The following is a 20,376-nucleotide window of genomic DNA, read 5'->3' as shown; positions in this document are numbered from 1 at the left end:
ATAACTAATTAACTATGGTATATTTTCAGAAGATATATCGATATGGCTATATTCTTATACACTGTTATACTACGTATAGTATATTATTATCTAGACTCATATTTAAAAACTAGGCTGTTATTATTATAATTAATAAGTATTAAATTAACAGTTTAAACATAAAACACTATATTTGAAACTATTATTTTTTAAGTTTGTTTATTTCTTTCATATGTAATTATTAATTAAGTTATAATTTATAAATATGTTTGAAATGTCAATTTAATAATTGTATATAAATTGTATAATTATATTATTCTAAAGTCGTCTTAGTGGTTTAACCATGATGGCTGTACATCTCGGGGCTTAAATGTAGCTGAAAACGAATTACTGGACGAACAAGCTAAATTAAATGAATAAATAAATAGATACATTTAATAATTTCGTAAGAGTATTGTTATTAATACGTTTATAAATAAAGTTTGAATTTATTATAATTTTAGCAATTGATAATATAATTTCACTACCACTGGTCTCAGTTGTAGACCTTTGCTACATTCCAGTCCAACAGTTGTCAATAATTACACGCAGACTATGATTCGCATCGAATCATCGCGGGAAAAACCACCCCGTGAAATATAATTAAAATTAAAAAAAAAAAGTAAATAAAATAACCGTGTACGACACTACTCCCTCATTATAACGTTACATACAGCTCGTATAAAAATATATGTGTATATACGAGCAACTCATTATATGTTGCCAGCAAATCGGTCCCATCGGATACGGACATTCGTTATATTATTATGGTATACCTGTAGTATTAGTGTCGTACATAAGTGCCGGAAGTTACAGCGCTGTAATTAATAATGGGTGGTGGTAGTGTTGGTAGGTAGCGGGCGATGAAGACATTATGTAGTCTTCGTGACCGTTTCCTACGCCTGTAGTTCTTTTGGACCAAAAAAGTGGCAGCAAACTTCTAAAAGTGAACTCGGGCCAAATGAAAATTCAACGGTCTCATCCCTATAATGCGCCCACAAATCTACATTTTTACTTCGAAGAAAAAAAAATTGAAAAAGTTTATTCTGTTCGACTTCAAAAATAATATTAATGACGTAATTAAATTAAATTGTTACGCAATGCATTAATATTTATTTGACATAATTTAATTTAAATAACTAACATATGAAAAACCTATGCACAGCTATGTGTATAGGATAATTGACCAAAAATGTTCACCCCCAATTTTTTTAATTTGAATTTATTCAAATTCTAATTAATGAAATTCTTAAATAAATATATAAATCACATTTTCAAATTTTTAATAATATTTTACTACTTAAGAAGTGTTCTGTGATGATATAGACTTCTATTTTTCAAATGAGATCGGGGGGGGGGAGTTATTTACTGTAAATTATTAATTTATCTACTTAACCAACAAATTTTTAAAAATGTTGATATTTCTATTTAAAAATTTGAACCAGTGAATTTACGGTTTGAAATTTTCCATGATGCGAAAAATAAACTAGCCAAATTTGTTCGACTAACAAAAATATTTAGCATTAGCATTACTTTTAACTACAAGCAAACGTTTTATATAACCATGTTTTGTTTAGAAGTCTTCGACGATAAATCATTACCAAACATAACTCTGTTCTATATTATAGGTGCCTATGATAATATTTTAAGCAGAGGTGGACAATTTAATGAAAATAATGAATTCAAGTTAAATTAAGTTAACTCATAATCGTTAAGTCTGAATTTAATATTCATCATGTATTTAATTTAACTCGAAAAATTTTAAATTGATATGAAAAAAATATTAACCTAACTCAGTTTAAAAAAGTCAATCTACTTTTTTTAATTAGTATGTGTCTTTATCGCCTGTTTATCGCATACAGAGTATTTTGTGTCTGTTTTTACATAATAACAATACCTACATACCTATTATTATTTTATTATGAAACATAACAGACATTTAAGTATAATAATTACAATTATAATAGTATTAAATTCTTATTGTTTTAAATCATGTTTATACTAATGTTAGTGTATAAAATCATTATTTTTTTTTCAAAAATATTTTAGCTTAATGTATAATTGAAATTAATTGATAAAATCTAAGTTATTTCAACAGTAAATTTAAAATTTTTAAGTGCTTGAGTAAATTAAAAATTAACTTAACTAATTATGTTAAAAAATTTAGAAAAAAATTTAATTTGTAACTGGTTACTACCTCCCCCTTGCCCACGAGGTCAGGCTGGCGTCTTGCAAAACGACAAAAACGATCGCCGGTCGCCCGCACGCTCTGAGTTTTTGAAATATTTTCATCTTCATGTTTTCAACGGTCCCTGTTTTAATTCGATAAACAATAACCGTTAAATTTTATGTTTGACATAATACATTGTCCACCAATAATACACATGACGGTATAGTGCACAAAACTAATAAAATCCACCGTGGCCAAACAACAACAGCACATGAGTAGATATTAAAGACAACGGTGGCAGTTTTTGACTAAAAAAAAACAGTGAATCATAAATGATTACAGTCGAAAAACATTTCATATCGTATTTACGATCACAGTGTTGTTTTCGATTTGTATAAAAATATTATCTTCCATTTACTAACGATGGAAATCTTGAGTGACAAGCTTTGAAAATTGTCGATTTTATAGATAAAATTTAGAAGTTTTGAACACACACAAACTAAATCGAATTTATTCATACGCCATTTAATGTCACTTAAAAGTAATAAAATAAATCTTTAAACTTTTATACTTTTATGACCATTATTATTTTAGTTTCAAACGAGAACACTGAAAAATATTATTGCGCGATATTTATGCTCGAGTCGTAATATCATATTTCTTTTTTTCCTGATAAAACGGAATATCACAAATTTTAAAAAACTAATGTTTAACCGAAAATAATTTCCGATCGATTGATAACAATAAATACTGTAACGAAATGATGAGCGGCAAAACGTTTTAAGCATTTACTAGAAAATCGGTTCCCCGGTCAAAGTAAAGTATACGAATTAGTTTCCGATAAAAATTACTTATCATTATACAATTGTTCGAATTGGTTTCAATACGTACAAGTTTGTAATATTATTAAGATCTGGTGATTGTGATTTTCCACCAAAAATATAGGCAGAGTTTTCATCTACTTCAAAACAAACTACATATTTTTGTGAATCGTTTGAAAATTTTATTCAGGATTTTGTTCAACTCATCCATATTGAAGAAGATTATACCCAAACTGCAATATGTTTTAAATATTATACTATATAATTTTTATTATTACAATATATTTTTTAATAAGGTTTATTTTGACATAGTTTTATTACAATGCTTGTCCGTTAATCATTTTCGAAATTGAATAACAAAATACTAAATTTTATATAACACTAAATAGACAAAGTGAATCTTTTTTGAATAGACGAAATTGGCAGTGAAAATTCCCAAAATGTACGAACTCGTGAAGAAGTTACAACAATATATTATACTCGTTTAACAGTTAACACAAACATGCAAATACGGTTGACATGAAAATAATGGGTCATGGTGTAGGGTATACATTCCAACATAGTATAACGAATAATTCGTAACGTCTTTATTTAGAGTTTGCATTAAACTCATTCTTGCAGTTTAAGTATGAAGTCAATTAAACAAGCTGCGAAATAAACTGCAAAGTTTTATCATCAAAACATTTTTTTAACTTAGCTAAAATAAATAATTGCTGCCTGGGAAATAAGCATTAGATAATATAAGTACAAACATACGATATAAATTAAAACTATTTCATATTAATCATATTATAATATGTATTATGATAAGACGACTAAGTATTTAGACTTCGGTGTGTGTTTTAATATTAATTAATTGCCAACCATAATACTAAATTAATACATTTTACGACAGTTACTTTATGTTTAACCACAGATGTATTTGGACAAAATGTAATGAATATGTTTCGTCTATTATAACACAATAATTAATGTTGAAAAAATATATATACAAAACATCTCATATATCTAAAAGAGACAAAGTGTTCATAATTATTTAATGTGTTCAAAATAAATGTAACTTAAGAATTTATTCACTTATGATTCAAAATATACTAAATATTATATTAAATCAATGTATAGTTTAAAAATATTTCTTTAGTTATAACTTATAAATAATAAATTATTTTTAAGTTTAGATAAATGTAATTAAATTAATTTTTTTTATTTATACCAAATGCAAGTACTTAATAAATCAAAAGAACTTTCTTTTTGGCAACAATTGGATTCTAAATACTTTTTTTTTAAATTTCCCATAAAGATTATTTTCTGAAAGTTTTCTTACACAATTCATTGCCAACATAATTCAATTTTCCAAACATACTTTTTCCTTCAAAGAAAAAACCATAAAAAATCGATAAAATAAATAACGTAATAATTTTAGTGATATAGCAGTATGAAATTAAAACAACACGATTTTATTACTCAGAAAACAAGTCACCACTCCACCCACCTCAATTCAAGTTTTCAATCAATTAATACACATTATAAAAACAAAAAAAATCTTAACACGGGTTGCTGTATAATTTATGAAAATATCGTAATAATCATGATAATATCGTCATCGCCAGAATGTGTGATGATTATTGTTGACCAAAAATTTGTCATTAAATGTATATAGGTAATACACCTAATGTAAAAATTCCACCAGAGAAGTATAATATTTTATTATAATATATATATATATATATATATATATATATATATACTATACAGGGTGTTTCAAAAAGGACGTTTTTTTAAATTAGCTAACAAACACTATATTTTTCAAACAAATACAAAAAAGGATATGTACAGTTTCAGTATAACATCCGGTTTACGTATGAAAAATAATATCATTCGTTTGTGGTTCGTCCTTCCCTAGTTTGTCAGTCCGAAATGCGATCGAAAAAATTAACAATAACTACTTCTCAGTTCTCTCTGGTAAATTTCAGGAGGATGCTTTAACCTAACCGGAGCCCAGTTTTTTTTCGAATTTGATGACACATTGGGAGCAGCATCCCATCCGAGCAAGATACAAAGTCGTATAATAGTCTCCGTACCACTTTCGTTCGATTGGAAAACGGTCTTAGCAACCAACACGCGTATTTCAATTGACATTCGATCCATGGTGAGTGGTAACACCTGACAAAAACTGATTACACAACGACAAACTGGAATTATAGTAGATTAAAAAAATGTTGTAAACATAAAAACAAAAAAATGGAGACCTATTTAAAAAATGCGTTTTTTTTGGGAGGGGGACCTATATAAATATTATTTCAACATTTTTTGTCAGTCAATGTATTGAAATTATTATTTTCCAGGATTAAAATGATCAATAACAACATTATATTAAATCTTAATTTGAAAAGCACAGTGCTAAATTACATTTTTGAAATAATAAGATACCATACCTCACATTCAACCATCCATCAATAATAATTAATATTATAAAAAAAAAACAATCTTAATAGGATTGCTATATAATTCATAAAAACAATGATAGTATTATCGTCGTTATTTCCAGAATGTGTGATTAAAGTTTACCAAAATTTTTTGCAAAATATATACATATATATTTATTGCAAAAAAATCCACCAGAGAAATATATTATAATATAATAATATATATATATATATATATAAGTATGTACTCGTAACACTTTAAAACTCGTTGTCAGTCAATGTGTTGTTATCATTTTTCTTCAAGATTAAAATTATCAACAACAACAACAATAACAACAACATTATAGTATTAAATCTTAATTTGAAAAAATATGATAGCGCTGTGGTAAATTAAATTTTCGACATCACTAGCTATCACCGCCACCACTACCTCTACTAAGACCACAGCCGCCGACACCACCAACACCACCATCACCAACAACAACGTATAATAACAAAAGTTTTAACCCTTGAAAGTGTAATCCACTAAATTCCGTACATAAATTTAAATATTTTTAACGTGCGCACATATTATAGGTTACACCAAAACTTACAAACCACTTCTGTAACCTTTGTATATTATACTAATGCATATAGTAGGATTATAACTTTTTATAAGAGGTATCTCATGCACGCGATTACACGCACCGACACAATACATGGGTATATATATTTTACTTTTATTGTAATTCGGTAGCAAAACAATACCGGAGCACACAAGCAAAACGAAAAAAGTTTATTATTATTTTATTGGTGCTAAGCCCAGGACGACTTTTGCGTATTACATACTGTTTATTATAATATTACCTATTATTATTATAAGTTCGGGTCTGCAGAGAATAATCGGTTGAAATAAATAATTGAAAATAGATACATAACAAGACGGCTATAATCATATCGTGTAGTTCAGCTTATTATATCGTATACGCATTAGATAGCGCACGCTGTAAAAAAATCATAGTAATTATATTAATATGTTTGGCTTCAATCGCGTTACGAAGAAAAATGTATACGAACAAATTATTGTAATTAAATAACGAAAGAAAGTAGTGGTGAACGCGATTATTATCCCTACCTCGGTCGCTAGCTCGTATAATATAGTATTCAGGACGTATGTATATATTTAGTTCACCAGGTACAATGTATATTTTTTGAAACCTTGAATTTCATCGCATTTACACACACACACACACACATAACATCACAAAAAACGAGTTCAACTCGAACATAAACGAACGTGACGCGCGTGTAGGTAACTTTTAAACAATCGGTCACCACAATATAATCGCGTTCAAAACCTTTCCAACAGCCAAATAATATAATTTATAGTGCTATTATTATTCTATTGCAGCGTAACTCATCACGGTAGTTTTAATCGGCGTTTTATATTATACAGTGAAGATCAGTCGAAATGAAAGATAAATCCAAGTCGACTAATTTCGCCATAACTGGGCGGCAATCACATGTAATGACGAGGTAAGTGATAACACAGATAATAATTTAATAATATTAGATTGTTTCATTAAAATATACATTCACTTTGCCAGTTTGCATATTGTAGGTGTTATGCGCATACTATTATACTATTATATACTGGGTGTATTTTTATCGGAGAACGTCTTATTATTGTTTTACATACTTTTAACTTTTTAAAAATTTCAGATTTAACTTTAAATATTATTTTAGAACTTATTGACCCCACTCGTCCCAAATTCGATTTTTATTCATCCAAGTCCTCCGAATAATAGTTTGCTTTGCAATAAAAAATACATGCTATCAATTTTAAAAATGATAAATATAATATGAAATATAATTTATTTTTAATAATATATTACCTAAAATTAGCGTAAGTCAAATATTTTCAAATACGTTAATAGTTATTAAAATGACGAGTGCCATTTGATAAAAGAATCACCTGTATATGATGATATAAATATTATAATGTTTGCACGACAAAGGTATAACAGTTTCAATCGTGGACATTTAATATAATATTATATTTACAGTACGGCTGTCCGTCGCGGTGAATTCGTCGTATCGGAGCATTAAGTGGTTCAGTAATTATTTCTACTCGACCGGCCCGGTACCTCCCACCCTCTCCAACCCTTCTTATTATTGCCCGCTACAATATATTATATTCTCTGTGTATAAACGATACACCCTCGTTATCATAACTACATCGGTATCGTCATATCATTATTATTATACGGTATCGCGTGCCTACCTGTGTCTCCGTTGTAATTAATATCGTCGCCATCCTCCCTCCGCCACATTACATACGGTTCTGGGTATCCGGCAGCTTTGCATATTAAAGTAGCATTACTCGCTTCGCGCACCACCATGTCTGTGCTCGTCTCCTTGTCTATGATGCTCGGGGGTACTTGAAAACAAAAAATTAAAAAAATTAAACTTTTATTTTCTACTTATAAGTAGGCAATTATTATTATCGTTTTGCGTGTATTTAGATTTTTCTTCAAATTTCGATTCTATTTTCGTCGTTAGTTTTATTCGGATTTTCACATTAAAATGCTTTTACGCTTATCGCGAAACTGTAATATTACAATATGACGTCTCAACTTGAAACTATAATAATTTAGTATAGTTAATAATATAATATAATTGACAATAGTAAAATTTGTGTATTTTACCTATAATAATAATATATCAGGGATTTAATACATGTCAGTAATCAGTATTATACGAGATAATCCATTAAATGTAAGGCAATCTGTTCACACGTGGTTTTCGTGTTTTAAAGATTTTACTTTTTTGAATGACAACAAATACATTTTTAATTTCATATTCTGAAGCAGAATATTATTCGGAGTATTTTTGACATGGATTATACGTAAGTATTTAAAATTTCGATGAGTGAACTAACTATTTAACTGAGTACCCTTGTACCACTCTACTTCACTCATTTAGACTTTCAATGCTTATAAGTCATAACCCACTCGTCCAAAATTGGATTATTATGAATCAAAGTACTCCAAAAATTTTTCTTAATTATGAAATAATAACCTTTGGAATATGAAACGAAATATGCATACTGTCATTAAAAATATTTTTTTTTCTATAAAAATGTTGTTTCTTAAAGATTAAAAATAATTTTTAAAAAAATGTATAGTTTTTATGACAATGAGTGTATTACGTTAAATGTATTTTCTAATTAGGTGTAGTTAACTACAAGGTTGCTTACGAGTAAAATAAGTAATTATTTTCTTAGGTTTCAATAATAACATTATAGATACCTATTTTATTGAATGTAAACATTTTTATTTAGTATCACATACAAGATTATCAATCGTACTATTCATACTGACATACATAAAATATATTATATAAAATTACATGCCTTATAATAATATGTTGTGTTAAGACTTTGAAGACAATAAAATAATGGTTTAATGCTACCACTATGCATACAATCATACAATGATCGATGACGTACAACTAAACTTTTATTTAGACCCAAAATAATAAATAAATTAATAAAAAAACAGATCAATAGTACTCTCTCAAAAATCACAGCGTCTATATTATAATACTCATGCATACATTTGCTTATATTATAAAATATATATAATATATATAATTTATCAAAAATAAATTTAATTTTAATCACATATCTTTGGTCATTACGTTTATAATTCATACTAAAAATTAAATATTTCATAGTTTTTCCGAATAAATGGAAGAAAAGCTTTAATTTTTAGAAAGCATTTATCATTTTTAGTTAGCTACTAAATCTATCCGATATTAACTTCCTCCCTTTAAATTTTATTATATCAGAAAAAATAACCTAAACAAATTCTAATTACTAAGTCTGAATTTAAACCTCAATCCAATCTGCCAGTTCCGGCCATAGTATATTATAGTTTTATGTAGGGTGACATTTATTTATCTCTTAAATATATTTTATAATGTCATTATTGAAATATCAAAATATTATTACTTCTAATATTTATTATTAGACATTGTTTAGTTTACTTTCAAACTTGTTTATAATTTATATGAAAAATCTTATTATATGTATAATAATGTTACTAACATATATTATTACACTTAATTTGGGATTTTATAACTTTAGAAAATACCTCGAAATTTATTATAAATACCCACATTCTCCAACTACATAATAATATTATACATTTATTGTACACATGTAACATATAGTACAATTTCCTGTGATATAACATATATTATGCTGATTAAAAATGAAATGTACTTAAGTAGTCTGTTCTTTGAAAATCAATTATAATAATTTTAAAGAAGGTTTAACAAAGGTATTATTATAATCATATAAAACAAAAGTAGATATAGTGCTAGTGCACCATTAGAAAATTTCAACAAAAATAATACAAAAAACTGAATATTTTTTTACGTTTAATAAATACCCTGTATATGTGTATTTTAAACTCACTATTATTAACATTGGAAATATGCAAAGTGATTCACCAAGAATGTTCATTCCTATTTTAGATTCTGAGCGGAACGATGGACGTATTGATTTTACAATGATATGTGTTTTTTTCGTGTATAAGTATACGATAATAGTTGTCGATAAAATATTTTGATTTTAAATTTGAGGATGGTTTTAGATAGGAAATTTAATCTAGTTGATGTGAAATGTAAATAAACGTATGAATGAGTAAAAATGCTTGAACATTTGATTCAAGGTATCTGATAAGTGGTTCGTATCAAAAATTTGTTGTCACGATATTTTTTTTAAAGTATGTAAATTTAAAATTTTGATAAAATTTGTGAAAATCTCAAAAAATATAAGTTATTTTAAAAATATATAAATATTTTCTATTTCTATCTAAGAATTTGAAAATTGAATACAAGATTCATTATAATTGTATACACCTTAATAGTGATATACTCGACACTTATATTAACTGTTTAAAAAGTTTTCTTTGGCGATACAAACTTTATTTTTTTCAAACAAAAAATTTTAATAACGTAATTAGTCTAAGTAATTAAAAATTTAATCATTTATGTATAATTAAAAAAAAAATAAAAATTAGAATTCAAATGAATTAATTTTAATAGAAAAATAAGACTGGACATGATTGTTGGATCATCTTATATAACATTAGGGTGGTTTCACGCTAGTTAGTTTTATGGTATTATATTTAGAACTAATTGTCTACTTTTGATATTATTTCGTAGGTCCTTAAACAATTTCCCAAAATTAATAAACTCAATTAATTCAAGTGAATTGTAAACTTTCAAGTTAAAACAAAAAAAATTAAAAAATGAACATTAATTAACAGAGAAGGATGGGACTTGTTTTACTTCGTCACTTACGTTTTTTGTACATTATAATAAAACATATTTATCGAATCGCAACACAATACATGAACGAATGAGGATAGAAATAAGTGGTATACTTACCGACCACTTGCAAGTACCCTTGTCGACTTCTCATGGGATCCGTGTTCACTTGGCACATGTACCATCCCCGATCCTCTTCATGCACGTCTCTAATGTGCAGATACCACGATCGGTGATCGTTGTAAGAAAGCGTTACCCTAGGATTTTGGGTAATAACGTTGTGATGAATGGACAAAATTGTTTGAGTATCTACCCTAACCCATGCGACCTGCAAGAAAATAATAAAAAAAATACCAGATTAATTATAAAATGTTTGGAATTTTCAATAGAATACAATACGGAAGTATTATAGGACTGCACATGCATATTATAAATTCAAGTATGTTCCAATCCCAGGGATCGCAATGCTTATTGAGCCATATCCTAACTCAAAAGTATATAATAAGTACAAAAGATGCAGTAATAATGTCTTATGTATATGATACTAAAATAAAATTATGTATAATATAATATGATAGGGAGGTATACATCATATAGATATAAACATATTTAATATTTATTATAATACAATTATTATTATTATTATTATTATTAAATAAATTCAATCCTATGCGTTTTACTTACAAAAATATATTTCAAATAAGTACAAACAATTAGTACAAAGCTTTTTGAATGTTCTTCAAATTATTTCATTCATTAAATTCTCACGAACAACTGACAGCAAAGTTATTTCTATACTTAAAGAATATATGAATAGTTTATATGTTTGGATACTCAACTAATCTCACTCGCCTGGATGATCGGGTACGAGTTTGCTGTATTTTATATATTTAAAAATAATAAAACAAAATTGCGTTCAAAAATCAATTCTTAGTGAAGCTCGATTTTCTGTTGCATTGTATGTATGCAGAATGTTTTCAATTCAGCTATATAGTTAATCATAAGAAACATTTTAAAGATTGTATAATAATAGTTTCAACATGAAGATAATACATTTTTTTTCTAAAATATCAACTCTTAAAAAACTATTAAAATTTAACAAAATAAATAATTGATAAGATAGCAAGGATCATTAAAAAGTTATAATTTAATGCATTAAGTTTTCATCTTTAATGCTAACCGTTTTCCCTTCATATATGCCCACCAGTTTTCAGTTATTTTTTTCTTTCAACTTTTTTAGAAAATTGCAGTAGGAATTTAAAAATGACTTCTATGAAGTACTATCAATATAAATAATAGGTCCTATCTCATATCTATATAGATCATTTATATACTAAATTTTTGGATCACTTCTTTTATCAAAACAAATAGTCGTCATAAAAAATGCCACTGTAAAAACAATATAAAAAAAAATTATCCAGTTTTAGTCGTTTTAGATCTAAAGTATCTTTTTACATAATATACGAATACAATTTATTTTATCGAATTTTTCTATGACTTATATATAACGCCGTCATAGGATATCAAAAATGCATTAGATTTGATAAAGATATTTGATGCTGTCCGACCCAAGGGTTAAAATTAGAACCACCGTTCTGCTATCTTATGTTATTTTTCATGACACTCGTTTATGTGCAATACATTATTGTAACATTGATTTATTATAACATTCTCCGAATGAGCGATTATTACGAACTAATATATTATTATATATTAATGTTGTGCTATGCGTGTAGATCGTCGAGACCAAACTGCACTATACAACCACACTCAACATTACGTGAATCAACGGCCAACTGCGTTTTGGCTTATCATCATAAATAGCTGATAATGATCACAGTATATTATAATCATAGAAATATAATAGATACACGTGTCTATGATTATAATATACGGATGTATGGTAGCTTGATTGGCCAGTTAGCCACACCCAACCGTTTCTTTGTAATAATAGGTAATATGTATATTATAAACCCACTGTTGTTGATTAGACGCGCTCGTGATCGACCACCGTGTAACTCTTGTAAAGTTGTAAGCCTTTGTACGTTGAACCGTAGGTACATAATATTTGATTAGACTTGACTAACACGATGTTTACAACAAGAAATCACAGGCTAACAATCATTATGTAGTATAAAATACATTGTATAATGATAGGAATCATACTCACAAACGACTATGGAATGTTATAATATATTATATATTATGTAGTTGGTTTCAAACTACAATAAAAAATGTAACTTTCGTGTTTAATATGTAAACGTTTTTTATTTACGGTCGATTGTATTTTATAATACATTATGAAATATTAATACTACCTGTTTGTGGGGTAATTTTTAATTTTTATTATTATTAATACAGAGCATATCGGGTTTAAATATTCAAAATGTGTAGAATACCAATATGTTTAATGATTATTTATTTAAGTACTTCTTGTATTATGATTTTTATTTAAAATAATACTTTGTGTTTTGTACTAAATGATAAAAAAAAATGTGTTATAAAGTAAGATTAGATATATGTATTAAAATATATATTTAACTATAACTTACCTACCTATAATAATTACAGTTTAACTAATATAATTACGTATAATAAAAAAACCATTAATTAAAAGTAACATTTTTTTATCATACTAGAAAATGCTATCATGCCAGAGATACCTATTAGGTACTATAGATATTTAATAGATATTATAAAATTGAATTAATTTTAACTGTATTATTTTCTACGGTATTTACAGTTAGTGTGGTAATAGTTATTTTTAGTTTAATTAGCTTATGATATAAAATTAAATAATTATCATAATCCATACCTAACAGAACTTTTGGATTAAAATACGAATCATTTCAATTATAAAATTATGAAACTTAACTTTACGTTAAGTGCAAAGAATCGATTTTTTATATTTACCTTATAGGTAGTCATATTTTTAAACTTTATTCTTATAATAACATAGAAGAATTGCGATTTAATAAATTTATTTAATTTAAAAATAATTTGAAATTTTGAAAAATGTTAGTTTCTTCATTCAATTTGTGTTACTTATAGACAACAATACTTCGTTTTCTATAGTAAATGATTATTTATGATATTATAATAATAAAAATAACAAGGTAACTATAAATAACATATAATATCAAAATGTCCACTTGTATTAATTAGTGATCAGTAAAATACTAAATTTTCATTATTTAACTTTTTTTCCGTTTAAAAGCCAGCCATTTCCCGGAAAATTATAGCGAATAGATGAAATTATTTCAGACTTTTATTTTAAAACCCAATTAAAAGTTTTCCTTTGTTGACCGAGGTTATTTAATGGCCTGAAGTCACCTGTTTTGGGGTTATTTAAGTGACCGTAATGTACCGTTAGTAAGAATTATATTATTTGTTATTTAGAAAAGAGAAACATGTTCGCAGATACTTCTATGGCTCGGGACAAGACTCCCCCGGAGAATATTATTATATCTCTTAAATTAACTGCGTATTAACGAAACTATAGCGTTTCGGTTTTCTCACCTTAAATCCACGTAGGTTGTCCACCACACACGCCAGTAATGCGTCTCTGCCAATGCTGACCGTAACGTTTGGTATGGGCTCGGCAAATCTTGGCATTGACGTTTCTATACAAAATAAAACATAAAAAAGACATTATTTTTAATCCGATTATCACACGAATCGGGATAGTGCTAGCTGCTACAGTGGTACATATATTGCCGAATACCATAGCTTAGTTATTGATTATTCAATGATTATTTACAATTGTACGTTATCGAAAGAAAGTAACGGTTGCAATGATAATACTAATTCGTATTATCTTATGTAATGCGACGACTGAAGTCGAAAAATAATTTTAAAAAGTTCTATATCGAGTAAATTGTAAATTTACAGAGACTGAAGAGATCTAGAAAAATAAGATCGAGCGGTCGTGTGAGTTAAGAAACGACAATTGAAAGAGATATAAATTATTTTGAAACTAAGTCAACTACTAAAAAAAAACATCAAATAACGTGCTCCATTGTTAAATCAAAAAAGAGTAAAAATATTAAAAGAAACATTTTTAACAATAAATTATTAGACATTTATAATAATTGTCTCAACTATTTTTTGTGTGGAACAATAATTGTATTGATTTTACTAAACATTGTACATTTTTTTTATGTGCCTTCCGTTACTTTTAGAAACACTAAATATCTTTATCTTTGAGAGAAGTTCCAAATGGTAAATTAGGTCTATTTGATACTTTAGGAAGTAAAAACCGAGAATTCTCTATAATTTTCAAAGTAATAAAAATAATTATTTGCAAACAGGAATATTTATCAATTTTCAGCAAAATTAATTTCGTTTTTTTTTTTTTGTAGTAATAGTAGTAGTAATAATTTAAAAACGAATAACCTAAGAGATATGAAATTCTCACCAAACACATATTACCATTTACTAAACGTCTTTTAATTTTCAAAATATTTATGTTATTTATAGACATTTACATTTCTGAAAATGTAAAAACTTTTAAAGATTATAACATTGAATAATATAATAGGTATAGGTATAATTTAAGTATATATTAAGGTTTATAATTTATATTATACCTATACGATTCGTTTTTATAGATAAAAATAGTTAAACATACTGTATTACTAATGAAAAAATGAATTAATACTTAATGGACAATAGTGATAAAATTTAATCATAAAATATTATAAAAATAAGCAATGACTTATCATTCATTAAATTCATATTTTAACATATTATATTATAGTGACCTTCTCAATGACGATGAGGTATAGATACTTGAAACCTACTCCACTAAAGAGTTACTTTCTCGGGTTTAATTATTTAAAAAATTAAATTTTTAATGGATAGTGTAAATATTATAATACTATTTAAAAAGTATCGTCCCATACAAAACTTTTGTTTTTAAATAATAAACTATCGCTATACTAAAATGGAATTTTTCATACAAAGCATATTTTATAGTTATATTTTGGTAATTTTTAAGGCATAGTTAAAATATATATGTAATTGTCGACGTTTATTTGACAGCGTTTCCGTTTTAAGTTCTGGTGGTTGGTAAAAGTTTCTCGTTATTATAGCGATATTGTGACGATTTACAAGCGTGTACACGTGTGTACATTTGAGTACGCACATGAATGTGTGTCCGTATATATATATATATATTATAATATATGGACTTGTGATGCGGTTTATTGGAAACGCGAGAAATTGTGGGTGTATACGCTCGGCGGAAGTTGTATAACGACAACGTTAAAACTTTAGGCCGAGTACACCAGCCCGTCCTGAAAAGTTAGTGATAATATACGGAAGAGGGGTGGCGATTGAGGTTTGGTGTGGGTCCCGGTGGTGGTGGCGGTGGGGTTGGGGGTGCGAATTCGTTTTGTGGAGCGAAACAATATTCACCATGACGTGTATGTGTGGATATATATATATATATATACATATAATATATACTAAATATAGTGTCGAGTGAGTCATTAAACCGTGGTCATTATATTATATATATATATATATATATACGTATATGCATAGTTTAGATAATATTGCCAAGTGTTCCAGACACATCACGTACGTTGGAAATGACTGGGTAGGAGAGGGTCTGGAGTCCTGCGAATTGAGTGACCCGTTTTATTGTTTTAAATTAAACACATTTTTTCCATCTCTCGTATTCCACCCCGTTACACCCCCACGCTGCAACTGTAGCCGCCGTTACATTACCACAATATATTATTGTACAGAATTTTTTATGTGCGATATAAATTTGTCGTCATCAACGTTATAATAAAAATATACTATACAAAATCGTACATGTACGTATATATTATATACAAACAACATAATATATGCTGTATGGGGATGACTGAAATAACGTTTAAAAAATAAATAAATATACGACGCATTAACTGGACTTTTATTTTTTCGTTTATGTTACTACTCATAATGATTATGACAAACCGACGAAATGTGCTTTTTTAAGTGAATGTAAGTAATAATATATTTATTAAACTAACGCCTGGTATCTTATGTTGGCACTTATATATTAAACAATCGGAAGTTTATTGCCGGGTAATTGATAACTTATCTCACTGCTCTACGCTCCAGAATGATCTCAACAACCCGGTCTCCTGGTTTAATAATATTGGTCTTCAGTTTAATGTAAATAAATGTCATTCCATGTCATTTTTAAGACACCGCTCCCCTATTAACTATACTTACTCCATCAATGGTTCAAGTGTAACATCGGTTTGTAGTAAGAAAGACCTAGGTATTATCTTTAATTCCGATCTCAATTTTCACTCCCACACTGAAATGATATGCTGCAAAGCCTTCAAAACGCTTGGGTTTGTAATGCGCATATCAAAGGAGTTCAATCTATCTTCTTCATTAAAAACTATATACTGCTCATTGGTCCGTTCACTTTTAGAGTATGCATCGGTCCTATGGGACCCTTATACGGTATCTGACTCATGTCAATTAGAACGTGTTCAGAGACGGTTCTTATCTTGCGCAGCTTTTGTCTTAAAAATAAATCATCCTCCCCACGACTATTTCTTAGTTATGCAGGAACTCAGCCTCATTTCACTGGCCGACAGGCGAGTTAACGCTAACATAGAGTTTCTGGATAAACTGGTTGATGGCCGTATAGATGCTCCCTCACTTCTCTCGATAGTCAATTTCAAAGTTCCTTCCCGTACTACTAGATACCATGCTCCTTTCGTTGTTCCTGCGCACACTACCAATTATGGCAGAAATAATCCGTTAGACCGCATGATGCGGCTGGCCAATGAGAGCACCGTTCATCAAAACTGATACATTTATTATTATATATTTTTATATTTGTTTTATTATCATTATTATACTTATTATTCTGTAATTATTATCTTATATAAATTTAATTATGTCATTGTATTAATTATTTTAAATTATGTATTATTGTATTATGTTAAACTGTTAAATAGGGCCCAGCCCGTTAACAAATAAATAATAAATAATAATAATAATGTTTAATACGTAATATATTTATTGAAAAATGAACTGTGTTTAAGACAGTACAAGTTTTCTAAGACTTGTAGTGAATATCTCGTGACTTAAAAGAATTAAGCGGTATTATTCTCTACCTTTATCATACTCGCCACGAAATAAATTTAATTTTCTCTAAACCCACACTGAGACCTTCATTACTATAAATATATAAAATCATATAATAAAATAAATATATACACAATACATATTATATTAAATATTGTAAATATATTATGTATAGGTACAATTAATCTTTAGAAAAAACTCGACGCCACATTTTAATAGACAATATTTTCGCCTTTCAATTTCATACAATGGGCAAAATATCAACTCAATTATTATTTATTGACATATTATAGCCTACATAGTACGGTTTTACTAAGAGTTAGTGATCTATTTTTCAAATATAAGATAACTAAAATAAAAAACATTTTTCTTATGATTGCTACATTAAATTTTAGAACATTTTATCATGAATTATACATAACATAGGTAATATCCAAAATTGTCATCGATATAACAAATTTACCCTACACATGATTTATAATCAACTTACTATATATTGCATTCTGTATATGGAAAATAAGATTATCATAATTATTCACTAAAACTTTATATAATATATCATATAGGTAATAATATGAATTGTAACAATTTAGTTAAAAGTCGTTACAAACCGTTATAAAAGTGTACACTTATCAGACAAACTATACCAAAAACTCGTTTTTCTATTAGAAAATACATTGTTTTTTTTTTACTTATTAACAATTGTGAAATTGTTATTATTAATTTATCGCTTAAATATTATTGTGGAAATTATTTACATTTTTATTCAACCAGACATAAAGTTTATTTTATATAACTACAAGTTAATATTTAAATATTTACCATAGATCAATAAAAAACGACTAACAACCTATTCGCTGCTTTCTCAATAAAACAAAATGATAAAAAATATTATTCAAAGTAATAAAATAATTCAAATCGTACGAGGAAAATTAAACCATTTTCAAAATAAATAACTATTAAATACAAAAATATACGAAGGGAAAACAAAAAGAGCAAGAAAAAAAGTACTAACAATAAGAGGGTGTCGAAAATAAAAGCATTGTTTGTGCCTTTTTTATGATTAATTTCTTATATAATTTATTTGCTTTATTTCCATATAATGTTTTCCTTCTTTCTCCCCCTTTTTTGTTTTTGCTTATCATTTCGTCCCCCCATTTCTTAACTTTTTTCATTAAATTTCTACTAGTAAATTCCATAAAATGAATCGTTACTGAAACCATGAGTTGAAGTAAAAAAAGATTAGTTTAATCCATCATAGTGGTGGGATTGGTAATGTAAAAAATGTAATTTAACTATTAAGTCGGATTTAAGTTTGCCATTATTCGTTACTTATAATAATGATATAATTGTATACGTAAAAAATGTTCGATGTCAAATCTAGTATAATTACTTGACGATATACACGTAATTTATTCACAGAAACACTGCAGTACACGTTTTATGTTTCATTACCTAAATAAGATGATGCTTTGTAAGTTATTTTTAAATGTTAGTACCAACAATTCTCTCTTATCCACTTTGTTAATTGTGATTTTTATAATTCAAACGTTTTTTAAATATTAACTTTTATAACAACATTAAATATGTATTTCAGTATTTGTACCACTTCACTCAGCATTAAATATGCAAACAAAGAAAACTGCAAGATTCAGAAAAGTTTTTTGTGCACTTTATAATATTCTTTCGTTCAATCCCTTTTTAAATATTAATGAATATTTTGAAGCAATACATTAGCAATGAAAAAATTGAAACAACATATCTCTGATACGCATATTCACTATATATTATATATTAGCTCACATTATACAAATTTATAAATACGATAATATTGAAGTTATGTGGATATTATAATATGAATATTACGAAAGACAATTGACCAATCTACCAAGGATATTTGAATATTATACCTACATGTATTTTGAATTTTCACTCATCTGAAAATGTTATTGCCTATATTTCAGATGAAGCAATTGTGTCTATAACAGAATATTATAATGTAACATGGCTAATGGCTATATTATATTTATATGTATTTATAATTTCAATCATATTAAAAAATAAAACGCAAACAATTCTCTTATAGACATTTTACTACGAACTTGCTCTTCGTATTCAAAGATTACGTTATCTTTTTATAAAAATGTTCGTTTACATAAGCAATAGATACCTCTTGTGACAAATGTACATCCTGTTTTGTTTAACTTTTATATACCGATTATAATATAATTTTTTTTTTATTATTATTATTATTTAATTATAAAAAATTAATTATAACAACCTTTTCGCGTGAATTTTGAATTAAATATTATGTTTAATAGTATTATATTTTTGCAAATTCAAAAATATCAGTGATTTAATAATTTTTATACCTATATGCTTTTATAATAATTTCAATTACCTATTAAAATATATTTAATAGATTTTAAAATGTTATAATTATCAATTTAAAATGGTGTTTAAAAATTAAAATCGTTAAAACATATTCTCTTCGTTTATTAATGGTTTTAGATTTATA

General features: G+C 27.0%; 1 protein-coding gene and 1 long non-coding RNA gene across 8 annotated transcripts in view; one reads left to right on the top strand and one right to left on the bottom strand.

Annotated features, from left to right (window-relative positions):
- LOC132917005 (lachesin-like) overlaps window positions 1–20,376 on the bottom strand; it is a 109,549-nt gene that overhangs the window by 27,180 nt on the left and 61,993 nt on the right. For all 4 annotated transcript variants that reach the window (XM_060977504.1, XM_060977506.1, XM_060977503.1 and 1 more), the window contains 3 exons: window positions 14,274–14,377; window positions 10,875–11,082; window positions 7,699–7,854 (listed from right to left, as the gene is read on the bottom strand). In XM_060977504.1, the coding sequence (XP_060833487.1) occupies window positions 7,699–7,854; window positions 10,875–11,082; window positions 14,274–14,377 (468 nt within the window). The remainder of the gene's footprint in view (window positions 1–7,698; window positions 7,855–10,874; window positions 11,083–14,273; window positions 14,378–20,376) is intronic.
- The window catches only part of LOC132917007 (uncharacterized), a 58,931-nt gene continuing 45,147 nt past the window's right edge, over window positions 6,593–20,376 (top strand). For 2 of the 4 annotated variants that reach the window (XR_009660234.1, XR_009660233.1), the window contains exon 1: window positions 6,597–6,950. This is a non-coding gene — a long non-coding RNA (uncharacterized LOC132917007). Of the gene's footprint in view, window positions 6,951–20,376 lie in introns of all 4 variants that reach the window. The other 2 variants (XR_009660232.1, XR_009660235.1) reach the window with 2 other exon arrangements.

Source organism: Rhopalosiphum padi, chromosome 1 (genome assembly GCF_020882245.1).
Source record: "Rhopalosiphum padi isolate XX-2018 chromosome 1, ASM2088224v1, whole genome shotgun sequence".
In the NCBI taxonomy this organism is placed as follows: Eukaryota; Metazoa; Arthropoda; class Insecta; order Hemiptera; family Aphididae; genus Rhopalosiphum; species Rhopalosiphum padi.
Note: the sequence above shows the minus strand (reverse complement) of the source record. Positions and strands in the feature narration are given on the sequence as shown.